The 17,189-nt window shown below is 33.1% G+C and overlaps 1 protein-coding gene across 1 annotated transcript in view; it reads right to left on the bottom strand.

Annotated features, from left to right (window-relative positions):
• Positions 1-17,189, bottom strand: part of LOC142982270 (IDLSRF-like peptide) — a 114,151-nt gene that overhangs the window by 5,548 nt on the left and 91,414 nt on the right. The window contains exon 3 of the mRNA XM_076128694.1: positions 4,101-4,229. Coding sequence (XP_075984809.1) covers positions 4,101-4,229 — 129 coding nt within the window. The remainder of the gene's footprint in view (positions 1-4,100; positions 4,230-17,189) is intronic.

The following is a 17,189-nucleotide window of genomic DNA, read 5'->3' as shown; positions in this document are numbered from 1 at the left end:
AAATTATGAATTGCTATTATTAGTATTTATTATTATTTATAATAAACAATTTATAGTAAACTTTGTTAATTATAAATTGCTAATAATAGCGTAACTATACGCCAATGGCGAATGATATTTTAATAAAAGACTCATTGAATAATAATATTCTCTACATGTCCTATCATCCGAAGTAACTTAGCATTGTAAAATTTTATCGAAATCGTTTCCAAAATACGAACAAGAAAATGTGTATGTATCGCCAATAACAAAATACTAAAGCAGACAAAAGTCGCGGACGACAGCTTTTCTTTTATAGAAAAAGAGAATTTTCAGTCATTTATGTCGTCATTGCTATTTCATTCATATAATTTTTCACACAGTCTATCCAGAGAAATTCTCGGAAAAGTAGTCGCGGTACCGCACAATGAATATTTTTCGAAAAGTGTAAAAGTATACTTTACCAGTAAAATAATGTTTTTATATTTGTGATATTGGTAATATATACCGAACAATACCGTATCAGGTATATATTTATTTCCCTAAAGAGTGGGACACGTATTACACCCACATAATAATAGTTTCTTTCAATAATGTCTCCTACTACTGGTTTAGTATATGCATCTATGCAATAAAGCTCCACATTGAACAAAAGTTTACGAAATATTGAAACTATTCTGCAAAAAATATTCATCCAACGTGTTTTCTTTTCAATTTGTCCTGGACGGCTAGGACAAATTTAAAATTAGGCTGCGTTTAGGGCATTTTAAGTAAAATATTTTATTCTAAAAGTGCTATACGGTAACATAATATTTTATTACTTGGCCCGTTTTAGAAACGGAGTCTTTTCGCTTCAGTAAATGACCATCCATCAATAAATTTACCCCATGAAACATTGACTTAAAGCACTGAGTTTTCCACCAGTGAACGTAAGACATAAACATATATTTATTGCATCATAAAAACTGTGTAGAAGTTGTTACAATATAATAATAGTTCCAACAGTTACCCGTTTCGGGTGTTGCAATTTTAAGGGTACATTTACTTATACCTACTTTTTTTTTTTATTAAACTATTTATCTATTAGGTAGTGTTATAAAAGCACGTTAGGCACTTTAATATTTTGAATTATTGCAATATCTAAATCAAGTTACTCACTATTTATACAGTTTCAGTTTCGAAAAACTCACGAATAAGTACTTTTGTACTTATTGTTTTTCACCTTTGCCCCTTTTACTTTAATCCATTAATTAATTAGTAATAAATAAAAGGCTTTTATCAGTTGTTTCGTGTAAATCCGTGGGCGGCATGTTTGATGAAGTTCGTTCGGTTTTATATCCGCGTTCAATACGGCTCCTCATTTCCTTTGTTATATTATTCTGTGTATAATAATAATATTGTTGTATGAAAATATTGTTTGTATGTATTGACAGTCTTATTAAAGCAAAATTGATAATAAATCACAGATTTATTTAGTTAGCTACCTATATTACACCCTATTGAATTCGTATAACCATTGCGTGAGGAAATACTTCGTATGTTTGTTAGATTATGTAAGGAAAACTTCGTTTCAAAACAGAAAAATACCGGCCAAGTGCAAGTTTCACTCGCGCACGAAGGGTTCCGTAGTATTTTAGTAAATAATATTACGTTTGTCGCGTATGGGAGCCCCTTTAAATATTTATTTTACTGTAGTTTGTTGTTAATAAATACATCATCAGAATCTATGGGAATTTCAGCCGCTATCATGGTTCATGAGATACAATCTGGTAATAGACAGACAAGTCTCAGTAAGAGGGTCCCGTTTTTGCTCCTTGTATACGAAATCCTTAAAAGCTACATTTTGAACAGCCATGTTATACTATTACTAAAACATAATTCCATTTTCACATCAAGTGAAAATGTTAGAAAATTGATACAAAATTCGTCTCTCATATAAATATTTATAGCACTCTGGTTGGCAGCACTTAAACCCGAATAAACTGAAATATATTAAGTTATCAATTGGCCCGAGTAAATACTATGAATACATGAAGATATATTTGTTTTATATCTTTTTCAAATGTGTGTTATTACATTATGTCTTTTCAAAGTAATGATATTTGAAATATAGTGTATTTATTTAGTTTACGAATTGGGAGTGAGGGAACTTTTTAGAACTGTCTGGCAGTGTCTGGTAAACTTAGGTCTATATTAATAGTCTGGTATCGACTATCAACTTTGAAACACAGTTATAAGAATCCACTTGACATAGTAAAATAGGTACCTATAACTTTACTTCCAAATCGATAGCAATCCGTTAGTTCATTATTTTTACGACCTGAGGGTCACTTACAATCAGCTCGTTAAAATATCCACCGCGCCAAAAATCCGCTGTGCATCAATTTCAGACGTATCACAACCACAACGACTACATGTGGTCGGGTGCACATTTTCTCATTGAATGAAATATAATTTACACTACCATATTTTGCCGCCGTTAACCAAATCGCGACTACATCGCAACCACATTTTGTCGCCTCGTCGTGGTATGGCTGTGGTACGTGTAAATAAGCCTTAGCATTAGTACAAGCCGCAATAATTTAAAAACGTTAAAAAACACTTAATCATAAGCTGTGAAACTGCCGCTAAAACATAAATTTTCTACAACATACATAAATACAAGAAAAAAAAGGTAAGTAGGTATATTTACGTTGGCAACACCGTCCATAAAACACAAGTTATAATCCACTTCTCCGCACGTCAGCGGTTATGACGTCACATTTAAATATGGCGCTCTTTATTACTTTTCAGTTTTCAGTGCACTTTGTTCCGCACTTTTACGTTGCAAAGTTCAACGCTTACACGCGTTTGAATTAACGGTGTTTTTATTCATGTGGGTAGTTTAAATGGAGGTTTAAATTGTTTTGTAAGAGTAATAAAGATGGACAGGGTTAACAATTAGTTTTCTGGGTGTTATTTATGAGATGATATATTATCTTAAGGTCAACACATCTTTGGATAATTTTATTTGTGAAATAACTTAGATGTTTTGACAGATATTGTATGACGTAATCTGTTAAATGTTTAATCTTACAACCACAAATACAGTACAGTGTTTTAACAGTGTTTTGATACAGCATTTTAAAATAATAGGGCCAAAATGAAAACTTTTTGAAGGTTGTCTGTTGCTGTTTTTAAGGCTTGAAGAAAAAACAGATTCTTTATACTTTAAAACGAAATTTTAACCTCGTGTATAAAACGTCTTCATGGCTATCATAAACTATAACAGGAAACTACAATAAAAATCCTGTCAAGTTAAGTTTAGACATTTACGCACGGGAAATTGCATGTTTACTTTATTAAGCAAGCTGAAAGGAGCCAATCAAATTTTTAATTAAAAGTCAAAATTTAATTTAGCTCGCCAACCCTAACAAGTAAACAAAAACAACGTCGACCCGGAACTAATGTCCCTTCCAGCGTGTGACGCATAGGGCTGTCCCAAAAGGGCCACAAAGTTTGATTAGTCGCTCAATTACCAGTTCAATGTGAGTTTCCTTCTGTATAATGTTACTAACTTGATTAAATAGTTCGCGTATAGTTACATGTTTGATGGAAGACAAAAATAGATAGTTTTTTGTTCGAAAAGTTTGGGTGAAAGTTTGTTTCGAAGCTTCTTGGCTGTTACAGCAATTAGGAGCGTTAATTTTATGTCTGAATAGTTGTAACGTGTTTGATCTAACTAATAGAAATAGATATTAGTCGCTATCTCGATGATTTAATAGTGCTGATGTACAATGTCATTAAGCAGTACGCTCATGTTCGCCATTTACAACGTTGGTCTCACGTTATAGCGGACGAGCCAATTGCTATATACCGGAGACCACTTTTGGTAAATATTCTCATATTAATTGAAAATATCAGTGATACTCTCGTTCAACCCGTGAATCGGCCCAATATAGCAAAATTTGGTATAAACAAGTAGAAAGACTGCCTCTGACTGCTTCTATGCCTATCAACCGAATTGCAGCTACACCCTAGGCATATATCATAATAAAAATAATGTATGTTTCCACAATAAACCTGTGTTAACACCTTTGGATGATATAACATCATCAACAGAAGAAAGAGGCTGTTCTTACCAGCAGTGCAAAGCTTGGAGTCCTCATCGTAGCCATCAATGCAGTCCGGAGCGCCGTCACACAGGTACTGTATGGAGATACAGTTGCCGTCCACTGGACACTTGAACGGCTCGTACGGGTGACAGTATTCTAGAACAAAAGAGAAGGCGAAATTAGATGTGGCAGAAATGACGAAGAAGATATGGTGGTTTGCTTTTTAAAAATGTTTTTATGTCGTAACTGAAGCCAGCAGTAGTGCCTTTAAAAGAAACTCATAGAAAAGAGTGATTTTAGATGCCAATAGAATATATTTAGGTTGATAGTAGCAAAAAATTGTATGGACGTTTAACGACCTACTCGTAAAAGGTCAATAAAAGTAAATATTCAATTTATTATTCTAAATACTACTAAAAACAATAGCTTTTTATATGGCTGTACGTGCAGATGCTCTAACATTCATCATAGTACAGAGTAAATTGAGACTAACCAGCATCTACTAAATCAAATCAAGTCCATTTTAACCCAAATTAACATAGACCTCACCCTAAAAATTCTTACTCAAACATTCAAATGAATCTCGCTCTCAGATCTGGTAATTCTAATACTTAAACTTTTCAATTACCTCGCTATGTTGGAACAAATTTGGCAAAGGAAAAGCAAATTCAATCCATTTATACGTTGAAAGCAATTAGACCGGTCTATTACGAACCAAGTTGGAGCTGAGCTTTTCTTCCACCGGTATTATTTCTAATGGCAACACTGCCGATTAGAGCGGTAATGTTATTAGGTAACATTATGAAGGTTTTACACTTACAGATATAAAAGTTTGGTTTTATTTCCTCTAAATGGTTTGTTGTTGTGGAGTTTGGTTTATAATGACACTGTCCTAAGAAAATATCTATAAAAAAAACAAATAAATGACGACAATAAATACATAAAAATATGGACCTCTACAGTTAGTATAAATCCGACATAATGATTTATAAATCAGTTGAGTTAGTCTTCTAATTCTTTAGTAACAAGGTGCCTATAATATCTTCTTCTATACTTATAATAAATCTGTAGAGAGGTCAATTCTGTACATTGAATATATTTAAAAAAAAACCAATGGGGGATGTTTAGTAACGGATACTGATACCGAATCTGCAATTTATAATTTTCTTTTCTGTCTGTCCGTCTGTCTGTCTGTCCTCCGTCTGTATGTGTCGCTATCACGTAAAAACTACCGGATAGAATGCACTGAAATTTGGTATATGCATAGAATAAGTAGTCGAGCAATTTCTAGGATACTTTTTATAGCATAAAATTTCAAAGATTTTTAGAAAATTGAAAAAAATACGTAGAAATCGTTTGAACCTGCGTTTCCCTATAGAGACCACAGATGGCATTGCAATTCATTTCACAACATTCGCATAGTTAACGCGGCGCCCGCCGTATCGATACCTGTTGTTCGCACCAACCAATAGATGGCGTTATAAACCGCAACAAAGCATGTAAGTTTTTTCTAATTAATTTATTTTGATGGCTTTATTGTAAAAAATACCTTTGAAACATGCTATACATTTTTATAAGATTTTTAAACATAAATGTTGTATGATATATTACACAAAAATGTTGGTTTACGTGGGTCCGGTGCGATCGGGATATCCTAGATGGCAAACCGAGTAATTTCGTTTGTTGTCGTTGTTCGCCGCAACTGACAGATGGCGTTGTTGTTCGAATCACATAATTATTTAATAACCAAATTAATTGGTTGCATTAAGGAAATAAATTGGATAGCTATGAAACAGACTATGTGGTAAGTTTTAAAAAATAAACAACGGATGATATAAGTATAAAAAATAATTACGGGTTACGCGGTTTCGGACGTATCATCGCAAGTATACATTTTTACGCGTCTGAAGAGCTCCGGCGCAGATAGGACCTATAATAATATTCTGAATCCAGACGGGTAAGCAATGGTCAGTCTATTATAAGGTATTATATTTTACACTGTAAACTGCTACGGATACAGACGAGAGCGGAAAAGAAGGTAACCACAGGAAATCAGGCCTGCCTGAGCCTGTGTCACATTGTGTGCCTTTCGGGTCCCTTTCGTAAATAACCATTAGATGACAAAAGAGTTGTTAACATTTTTATGTGTAGGTGTATCGAGTGCTTCGCAATTCGCGTGCTCAAACGAATAAGCAACAGTACGAAATTCACGCGAGCGGAGCCGCACGGGTCAGCTAGTGAGTAATAACCCCAAACAAGCAAATATATTCAAGGAAAGAAAACTATCAAAATATCATCATAAAGTTTGCTGATAAGGCTGTTGATGGTAAACCAATTTCCTTATAGCAATTCTTCACGCAATTCGAAGAACAATACTACACAAAATAAACCCTAAATCTCTATTTTTCTATTTCTAACTAGTGAACCAACTTCCTAACCTCAAGTGATTACGTTAGGTTTATTATAATCGGTGTTCGGACTCGAGTCCGCCAGATTACGTCTCGTAATTATAGTCCGTAGTTCGCAACACGATCTCCTTCGGGTTTTTATCTACGGTTCTGAAATACCTCGTTAGCCTTTTGCTATCCATCTGATTGCACTAATTGATAGATTATGTGGACTTTCTTTTAGCTGTTTCTATTTTAATTTGTAATCCAATTAGAAAGTACGTGACAGATTGAAACTTGGTTTATCTACATCCTACTATCTTACTAATTAATTTTATGAATGCGAAAGTTTGTGAGTATTTATAGATGTTTGTTACTCTTTCACGCAAATACTACTAAATCGATTAAGATGAAATTTGGTATGTAGGTAGCGGAAGACCCAAAATAATACATAGGTTACTTTTTATCCCGAAGTTCCCGAGGGATAGGGATTTACACGGGAAAGGTTTCCACGCGGACGAAGTCGCGGGCAGCCTCTAGTATATACATAATATCACGTTTTTTATTGCCAAAGGTGTAGGAAGAGGTGTAATTAGCACACCCACGTTCGCCATTACTAATGTTAGTTTTATGTAACAGGGGGTGAGCCTTTTTTCATTCACCAGGCAAGTTATCAAACTTCGGGCTACTACTAATAAATATTCTTGTATAATTTTGAAAAGACCTTTAGTACTTTGCCCGACCCGATAATTGAACCATAGCGAGACCAATACAATCCAATGTGTATATATAGTTTTAATTTTAATAATTTAATGTAAATATTTAGTTCTATAAGTTCTGTACAGTTTCTAAAACATCTTGTACCTATTAAATTGTCTAAATAAAAATATAAAAAAAAAAAAAAAAAAAATACAATTGCCTACACTACCTACCGCGCCACAGAGGCAGTATATCAGCCTCCAGTCTTCGTTTATCTCTAAAGTATTTTTTTAAATTGACGATAATGTTGAGGAATTGATCCGATTGCAAAAAAGCAATCCACACCTATTGCGAGTATATCCGACAAACACTTTATCCCTCTAAACCATTCTTCAAACTTTGCTTACGTAACAGATTTTACAAAGAATAATGCGAAATCAACTTATCTTTTTATCTCTACGTTTTTTCACCGGTTTTCTTCCTCAATCCCTAAATTAGTAGAGGAAATCTTTTCAGATCGTCTTTGTAATGATAAGTAAAGCCAAGCTGTCATTGTTTGTAATACCCTAAATTGGATCACTGGAATTTCAGATTTTAGGCCCAAAATATTCAGGCGATCGGATTAGGGAGAGACGCTTATATAATTTTTGACGTGATTTATTAAATGAGTTGTTCTTAGTTGTAATTAGTTATGACGGTGAAGATCACGTTGTTTACGAATTGTTTCGAACGCTTTATGTCTCGAAGAAATTAAAGTAATTAATTTAAAAAAATAAATTGGCTTGTCAATCACAATCGGCTATCGAGTATGAAAATCTCATCAGTGCCTCTAACGGGCGCCGTAAGAACAATTTTTACACTACATTTTAAACGTCAAACTCTCAATACTCGGTAGAATCATCTATAGAGCATTGCGCTACAGTATTAAAAAATCAGCTCTGCAGTTTACTGACTTCAAAATTGCTTATTTATCTTTTCACTAATGTAGAGCATTTGTGAGCTAAAAAGATACATAATAAAAATTTCCTCGTTATTTTTTAATACGAATTTTTATTATGTCTCGAATCAATTTGACAAAAATCAGACATAAAATACTTCATCAAGCGGACCATTGTCTAAAAATGTCGCAAAACCTTTTAAAGCTCTTTCGATGTACAAAATAAAGAACAAAATTAAAAGCACGATACATTCCGCCTCGAATTATTCGGCCATGATCGAAAAACGGGGATTCAATTAAAATTTATGAAGTGCTATTTATATTTGCTGAAAACTGAATATACTACGAGTAGGTTTTCAGTGAAAAATGTCAGCGTGTTTCCTTTGTTACGAATTTTCAGTGGCGCTGAAAACTGATTTATATTTTTTACTTTACTATAGTTTTTTCAATATAATAATTTGTGCTTTTAATATTTTAAAATACATTATTTTTATAACAATCTCTTTGCTTTTAGTGTTGCTCTGTATTAATTTGGAAACATACATCGATAGTTTTGAAAAGTAAATTACATAATGTACATATATTTAATTGACAGTGGTAGACAGGTATACAAAATGTCGATTTTCTTATAGAGGGATAGCCTCCTATTTCTTCATAATCCTTGTCCTTTAATACTAAAAAACAAATTAATATAATAAGGCAGCAGCAATGTAAGTAGGTAGAAAATAATATAAGTCACTATAAAAGTCAGTTTAAATCTCTGTTCCTAGAAACTAAAGCACTTTGCTAAAATTATAGTCCTTATGTTAAAACTTTCTTAGAGAAGTAATTTGCTTGATTATATTCGTGGAAAACTGCCTTTGGCATTACCGTCCAAAGAAATTTTCTTTGAATTATAAAATAGTACTATCAGGTACCTTAAACATCTTAGAAAACATATTTTTTCTACACTTATATAATTTAAATAAAAGATATTTTGTATGTAACTAATTTTGTAACGAATTGGCTTAAAAAGTACTGAACCAACTTTAAAGAACTCTCTACTCCTATCAACTACCGACAACCGACTTGTCATCGATAAATTTTCTATGAAATCCTCATCAGCGCCTCTAAATGTCAAACTTTTTATACTCGGCAGTACCGACTGTACAGAATCGCGCTATTGTACTTCTACACATAACACAAAATTGTTAATGGGTTTAAAACGCGAAAAGAATAAATCAAAATCAAAATCAAATCATTTATTCATATAGGTCAAATGCTGACACTTATTTATGATAGTCAATGATACAAAGAGTGAATTTACCGCCAGTTCGGAAGGTAGGGCCAATGAGAAGAGCTGGCCAAAAACTCTTGGCCACTCTTTTTTAACGCCAAATGGTTTTAACAATATAATTATGTCTGGTATAAATCATTGATTATGTAAGGAGCTGCTACCAACACCACCGTAAACACTTTGATCATAAGATAAATTAAATTAAATCAATATAATATTAAGGTGCTAGTAAGCACGATAACAAGTGTATTGGAAGCATAATGGGAGCAATAAAACTTAAAACAAATATAAGTATCGTAAGAGCCGCAATTTTGTAATACTTACAATCAAACAAACATTGGGCAAAAGCAACTCTTCTATAACTTCCATACTTTTTAGCTAAAATATCGCATATTTAACACTAAAAATGCCTCTATTAACGAAACAAATTCTGGAAAGCAAAAGGACAAAAAAGGACAATGGCAATTTGGCAAAGTTTCGCTCCAAGCGATACTAATAGGGCTAATTCATTTAGAAGTTGTCGGGACAACGAACAATGTTAGAAATACCGGGACAGTAAGACGACAGTATGAAATATTGGGAACATTTATAAAATTAACTAGCAGATGGCCACGGGTTGGTTTACGTATTAGTATTAAGGTAAGAAATCTATACTAATATTATAAAGCTGAAGAGTTTGTTTGTTTGTTTGTTTGTTTGTTTGTTTGAACGCGCTAATCTCAGGAACTACTGGTCCGATTTGAAAAATTCTTTCACTGTTAGATAGCCCATTTATCGAGGAAGGCTATAGGCTATATAACATCACGCTACGGCCATTAGGAGCGGAGTAGTAACGAAAAATGTTACAAAAACGGGGGAAATTATGACCCATTCTCTCTTACGTGACGCAAGCGAAGTTGCGCGGGTCAGCTAGTGTATGATATAATATAGTGAATACAAATTCGTACGCTGGTGATAACAAAATTATTGAAAAAAATAATTTTCTTTTAAACAATTGTGAAAAATGTACCCAATTTTGAACGTTCCTTGTGTAGAAATTGGACCAAGATCTTGAGAAGTTTAACCAAAATATATGTACATATGTCCGCAAAATCCATAATACAGTAGTTAATAAAAAAATAGTAGTGTTACAAAAGTTAGACATTAAAATTACTGAAAATTGATTATTTAAGTTTCCGTTTTTCGGCAAAAAATAACACTATAAAGCAAGCTAAAGACTCACAGGTTTATCAAACATTAATACTCAGAAAATTTACCCAACACTACGTGACATAAAACATGATCGATGATATTTGAAGTGTTTCTCTGAACAAGGGGGTAAAACACGGCATGTAGGGGTTGAATAGGGGGTGAAATTGAGTGGCAGGTTGTAACGTGATCTGTTGGCTTGTCGCTTGATGGAACTTAATCAGGTGTCACGGTGTCAATTGTGGTAGAGAGTTTATTTGATCATGTATAGAGTGACATATTTGGTTGGAAAGTCATGTGATATTGTGCTTGTATGTAGTAACTATTTTTACTTTGTATTTATTCATTATTATTGTGATGATCATGTCAGTGCCGTGAGGCTGTGCATTAAGGTTTTAAAAATTAGCGTTTAGTTCAAATGGTGACCACGAAATCTAAGGAAAAAATCGATTTGATACAATAAGAACTTTGTTTTTTGAATAAGTAGGTACTAGAAAGATTCTAATTAAAAAAGGTATATTCTAATTAAAAGATATAAAAAGATATATATGGGGTCTGTAACGGGGTTTTTAATTAGACCCCAAAATATCTAATGTCTAACTATTTCGTGTTTGCATTATGGTAATCAATTAATGCAAAATTACTGTTTTTTTAGTGTAAGCGACTGTGAATCACATTATTTCGGAGTAAGTTCGGAGTAATCAAGCGTAGGAATGTTCTCAAAAGCACTCGGAACTCGATCTATTACTTGGTACCCAAATGGTTCGTGGTACTGAGAATATTGCTAATTAAATGAGATTTCGATGTTCCCACTATTACTGGGAACTAAAACTGAAAACATATATTTAGATACTGTGCTCTTTTCGTCTTTTCAAGGAAAACTAAACCTTGATGTTGGATGAAATTGTATTTTACATTAAATAGCGATTAAAAGAGTGGCCAGGAGTCTCTTGCCAGCTCTTCTATGGCCCTACCTTCCGAACTGGCGGTAAATTCACTCTCTGTATCATTGACTATCATAAGTGTCAGCATTTGACTTAAATTAATAAATGATTTGATTTTGATTTTGAAATGGAAAATAAAAGCGTATTTTTCCGATGTTTATGTATTTAAAATCGTGTGTGTATGTATGTAATTATAATTGTATGTATGTATTTATGTATGCTACAAGTGAAATTAATCTCGAGCGAAGTACATTGAATATTCATTACTAAGCTATAACAACATGCCTTTGTACCAACATCGTTATTGCGTTACTTTACAGCCAATATACTTACTGACAAATAACCTGGATTGTATAGTAAAGGGGCCTTCATATTGATGCGTATGCGATAAAACAGGGTGTAAAATGGAAATGATATAAGATGGGACTAAATTGATTGGGAATAAAGTCCCTACCACTTCTGGATAACTATTAAATACTTAGGTACTTAGATTATTAATAAGAATTCTCACAGTTGTTTTCATACATTTTTTGTCACCTTGGATAGGTTATCTGACACTTATTCATAAATGTAGTTGTAGTGCAGGCCTTAATTTGAGACTAATTGAGAAAAATCTGCCGGCATACTCCTGACAGAATCGAATTCAAATAAGATCGAATCAGATTCGACCTATATCAGATCATACTTTAAAATTTCAAAATAGCGCCTGATTAAACACTGGTTTTAAATTATAATAAATTAAATCAAAGAATCCACAAAGAATCCACTAAACCTGCATTCAATAATGCGCTACTATTGAATTTGAGGAATGTGCGGCTATCATATGCATCACAAAAGTAGTAGAAATGGTGCAAATATAAATACTCCTTATTCTAGGTCCTTGATACAAGAGCCGTTTCTCTATTTAACGAGCAGTAATGTAGTGGTAGTAGCCATAAAAAGTGTCGTGTGACCCATCAAGCCGTTGATAATGTGCTACAACTTAATACCAAGTTTACCCACGGGTAATTACCCGTTGTAGACATTTACAGGTCACGAACAATGGGTAATTGGTCTCGTTTTCATTTATAATGAAAGACTTGAGTGGTTTCTAGGTCCACAATTTGATCCGTATCATTAGAATTTAACTGTCGAAATTTTAGAAAATACTTTTGTACCACGACTGAAAATTAATCCTGTGTTTCGAGGAGTTTTGTAAACATACTTGAACAACGGACACAAATTACAACCAGTCCATATTAGTTTTAGTGTGGGAATAGAACTCACTACCCCTTAAATCATTGTGCCGCCGACGAGACATTCATATTTTTCAATAACTACAAACACCAGAAATTTGTGTATTGACTACGATATTGGTTACATACTTAAACAAGCGCTAAATTCCTTACCATATAGGAGTAAGTTTCAATAAGAAATCAAATCAACCTTTCTTAGAAACTGGGAAATACCACCGAAACGTTTAAGAAGAACACATATAAACCAAAGGTTTTGGTATTGCACCGTTCATAATTTGATTCCAAAGGTTTATTTGAAAGGACTTAACACGATTACACACTTTCAAAATTTAATGAGCCCTTGAGCCGAACGAAAGCGCGCGAAACTCTTTAAATGTCAGGCTTAAAATACTTTGACATTATACAAAATATTTTATCATTTTTAACTCTATAAAAACTTCGGGAAAAGCGCAACTGAAGCGTGTTTTTCATAAACTTTTTTTCGACTGGCAGTTTTTTATTTCAATGTGTCAAATTGACAGTTAAGTGACGTTCACAAGATGGCCGCTGTGGGCGTAGAGTTTTATGTGTACAGGTGAACTTATCTGATAAATAAAGTGACAGCAAATACACGAAAAAAGCCGTAAAATTCCATCTGATAGATATTTAAAAGTGGTGAAACCAGGCCTGACTGTGGTTTTAACTACAGTTAAAAGTTAGTTACATTGATAATCTCCTTTTCTGCAAAAGTAGTTCTGATACAGCTTATGAGAGGAGCTTAAAATTAATTCACAAAAAAAATAAAAAAATAGAATATTATTATATTTCTTGAACTAAAATACGCCAAGCAAATTCTCTCTCACTTCAAGCCCGTTTCTAAAAGCGCTGAAGGCTGGATGAATATGCATGAACATTATAAATCCACTAGACTGTTAGCTGTAACAACAGATGCGAAATATACTACAGCAGAGAATATCGTTGTACGATGTTATGCTTCATAGCTTCAAGCTGTTAGCTCCTGGACTATGGCTCGATGGGTTTAGGCGTTTGTCTTATTGTAAGCGGGTAGCGATTTAAACAAGAGCGTTTAATTATATCGCTGTATTTGTATGAAATACTAATAACACTATTTTTTTTACACCAATGCATGCAATACACTATTTTCGTGTATGCCAGCTGCTCAGTTACAATACCTCTATGGAGCCCTACTGTATGTAACACACCCACAGGGACTGAAACCATTTCTCACAGAGGCACCAAAGATTGCATCCCAGCAATTGTCAACCAACGCATATGTAACATCTTTGTTTGCCAACACACTCCCACTCTACAAACGATTATACGAAATTTATGAAAGTCGTTCGTCAGTATTTTTTTTTTGCGTCTTGATTCTACATTATTATCTTTTGTACAATAATTTTGAAACTAAAGCCCACGATACGGTCTAAAAGGCCAGAAAACCATGAAAAACAATTCTTTCGCCTTCATTTCCCTATAATTTAAGGTGTCGCTTGTCGCTCGCATTGAGACTTGTGCTTTACGATCAATACTGCACTGTTCCTCTTGCATGTAATATTCATCAGCTATAAATACAGAGCACATTGAGGTCTTCCTCGCAGAAATAATAATATGCTCTACCCACGATTTATACGAAAGGTCACTTTCATTCTCCCAAGTAAATGTATGCTAGGAAAACTTTTGAATATAATATCAGTATAGATACCTGATATTATATTTAAAAGTTACGATGATTTAAAATAGAACAAGAAGAAGTACTTCAGTGCGATAAAAATGTAGAGCAGGTTGCTTTTTAATTAAAACACGTTGTTTAATTTTTATGCAATTTTTTTCTTGAACACCTTTACGTTTTAAATTGCAGAAAGAGCGGGTTGATTGTAAAAAATAATTTTTAAATTTAATATCTAAGATATTTGAAGTACATGTTGTATATTACAATGTTTATTCACACTTGAATTATTATGAATGTGAAAGTGAGTTCGTTAACCATTAAAAGATGAATTTTGGGATGGATATAGAGATTATATCCGTAAAAAATAAGACTACTGTTTTCTAGCGGTTATACAATTAAGCATCAAAAAAGCCATTGGAGTGCTGCAAATGTTTTAAACTTAAGGCACCTTTGAAGCCAATGCTTCCATGAATGCTCTTAAAAATAAATTTTAACATAACGTAATATAATTAAAACTCAGGTATCAAAACATAATATTTAATAGAGTCATTCACCTCACACACGTGGAACAAAATTGTCACATCACCCTATTATATTATAGGGTTAACGACCCTTCTTAACGACCATAAGACACCATGAAATATGACCATGACAGATAATGCGATGGTTTCGCGAAATACACCAATTTGGGACAATCTTTGACATTTATGGGCACTCCCTAAATTGTTTGGTTAATGTCAAATGTCATTTTGACGTTTAGGCTTTTTAGGTTATTAGTGAAATGAAAAGTGATTGTGGTTTTAATGGTATTACTTTTTGAATAATTAGAGAGGTTAGGATGTAGGTTTTTAGTACTAATTGCCAAGGCTTTGATGGATAGTGAATAATGTTTTTTTGTAAATTGCTGTGTATCAAATTGTACCTATTAACTTACTTTTAACGGCTTATAAACCAGACAAATGTAAACCTGGTATAATATGTTTAAATCACCAACAATTCAATTCGGTTTTGTTGTCAAATTTTAGAGGAATTTCACTGCAAGATACAATAAGATTTTTAAGGAAAGTGCATTAATTGAAAAAAAACTTTTCTGCGCTTACTTTGTAGATAATAAATAAACTAGCAAACCCCAGCTAAGAATCAATTAACAACCAATCAAACACTACTCCATCTCTTTAAAAAGCTAATAACATTCTACCCGACTTTTACTCAAAAGGGAAATAGAACCCGAACCATCCAACTAGGAGCTACATAACGGCTATTTAGATAATAACTTAGTTACGGATAGCGGTTTTATCAATATCTACCCCCACTCCCCCTCTTCAAGCCTCTTCAGCCCGTACATCTTTCAACGGGCAGACTTTATTGCCCTCAAATTGCCGATAATAGGGACCGTTTCCTTATTTTGAATTTATCGCCACGTTTCTCTTCTAGAAGAATTATGATCAAAACATTGCTCTTTTTTTCTAAAATGGTGAAGGAATATATTTCCTTTATGGTCGCAATATGTTTTCTTCTTTTAAGTGTTTAAGAATATATTGCCTGCTCGTTTTAGTAAACGCGTTCCCTAGTATAATAAAAATTGCCTATTTGAATTCTAAGGATATCTAAAACCAAATTGAATTAAAATGATTTATATAAAATTGTAACACACATTTCCGTATATTAAAGGTTTTTAAATATTTTTAAATCGAAATGTAAATATCGTATTTTATTGAGATAAATATTGTATCCTAAATGTTTTTAAATTAAAATACAAATATCGACTTTATTTCGATTAAAAATATTATGAAAAGATTTTTTAGGAAAGTTTTCCAATAGCACACTAGACGCAAAAAGTTAAGGTTAAGCAACTTTTGGACCGGATATTTCATTGAAGACTATAACCATCTTTGTGCTTCAGAGATTAAATTAAAAATCTGTTGCAGTAGTTATCAATAAAGATAACAGTCGTTGTACCATATTAGTATATTGAAGGTTCAACAACTCTGACCCTACGTTCACCATTAACCACACAATAAAGAAAGGAAAAAACTTTCTACCTCAAGCCGCGACCTACTTTAGAACATTATTCTGAGGTAGCTAACTATATTTGTACTCAGTTCTTAGTAATGTCTTGAGACTAAAGTTTAAATTAAAAGTCCATCCATTAAAACTGCGCCTGAACAATCTGCTTGTTAAATTACGGATTGTTTCTTACTTATTTACTTTCCCCTTGTTCTGTTTCTACAGGGGTCTTCGATATCCATACTTATTGATAGAGGTGCACCGAATAATGAGGTCTCGATACTCGGTTTGATTGTTAGAATTTATATTCGGCTTTAAGTAGAGATTGGGTTACCACATTGAATATTTCTTTGGACCGTAATGTAGATTATAAAGAACTGAATGATAAAGGTGGTATATTGGAAAGCTAAAGGTTTATTTTTCAGAAATCTATTATAATAAACGCTACAGGGAAGACTTGCATAAACATAAAAAAGTTTATGTCTAGTAATGGTCCTTAAGATCTCCAAATAAAAACCTATATATTATTAAAATCTCTGAACTAAAGATCTAACACCCAATTTATCAATATCACGCTTATCAAGCCACTTCTAAAACCGCGAAAAAAAGTGATTGATTTTGATGATAGCCTAAAACACGCCTTATTAACGGGATCAGAAAGATCCAACCACAATTTTAACATTAATTTTATACCCTCCTCTCCTATAACACTACCACTCAATTATGCCATCACAAATATTTAGCAAACATTTGCATCCCTGTTAAACCAAACAT

Source organism: Anticarsia gemmatalis, chromosome 21, assembly GCF_050436995.1.
Source record: "Anticarsia gemmatalis isolate Benzon Research Colony breed Stoneville strain chromosome 21, ilAntGemm2 primary, whole genome shotgun sequence".
In the NCBI taxonomy this organism is placed as follows: domain Eukaryota; kingdom Metazoa; phylum Arthropoda; class Insecta; order Lepidoptera; family Erebidae; genus Anticarsia; species Anticarsia gemmatalis.
The sequence above is the reverse complement of the archived record's forward strand: the minus strand, read 5'-3'. Positions and strand labels throughout refer to the sequence as shown.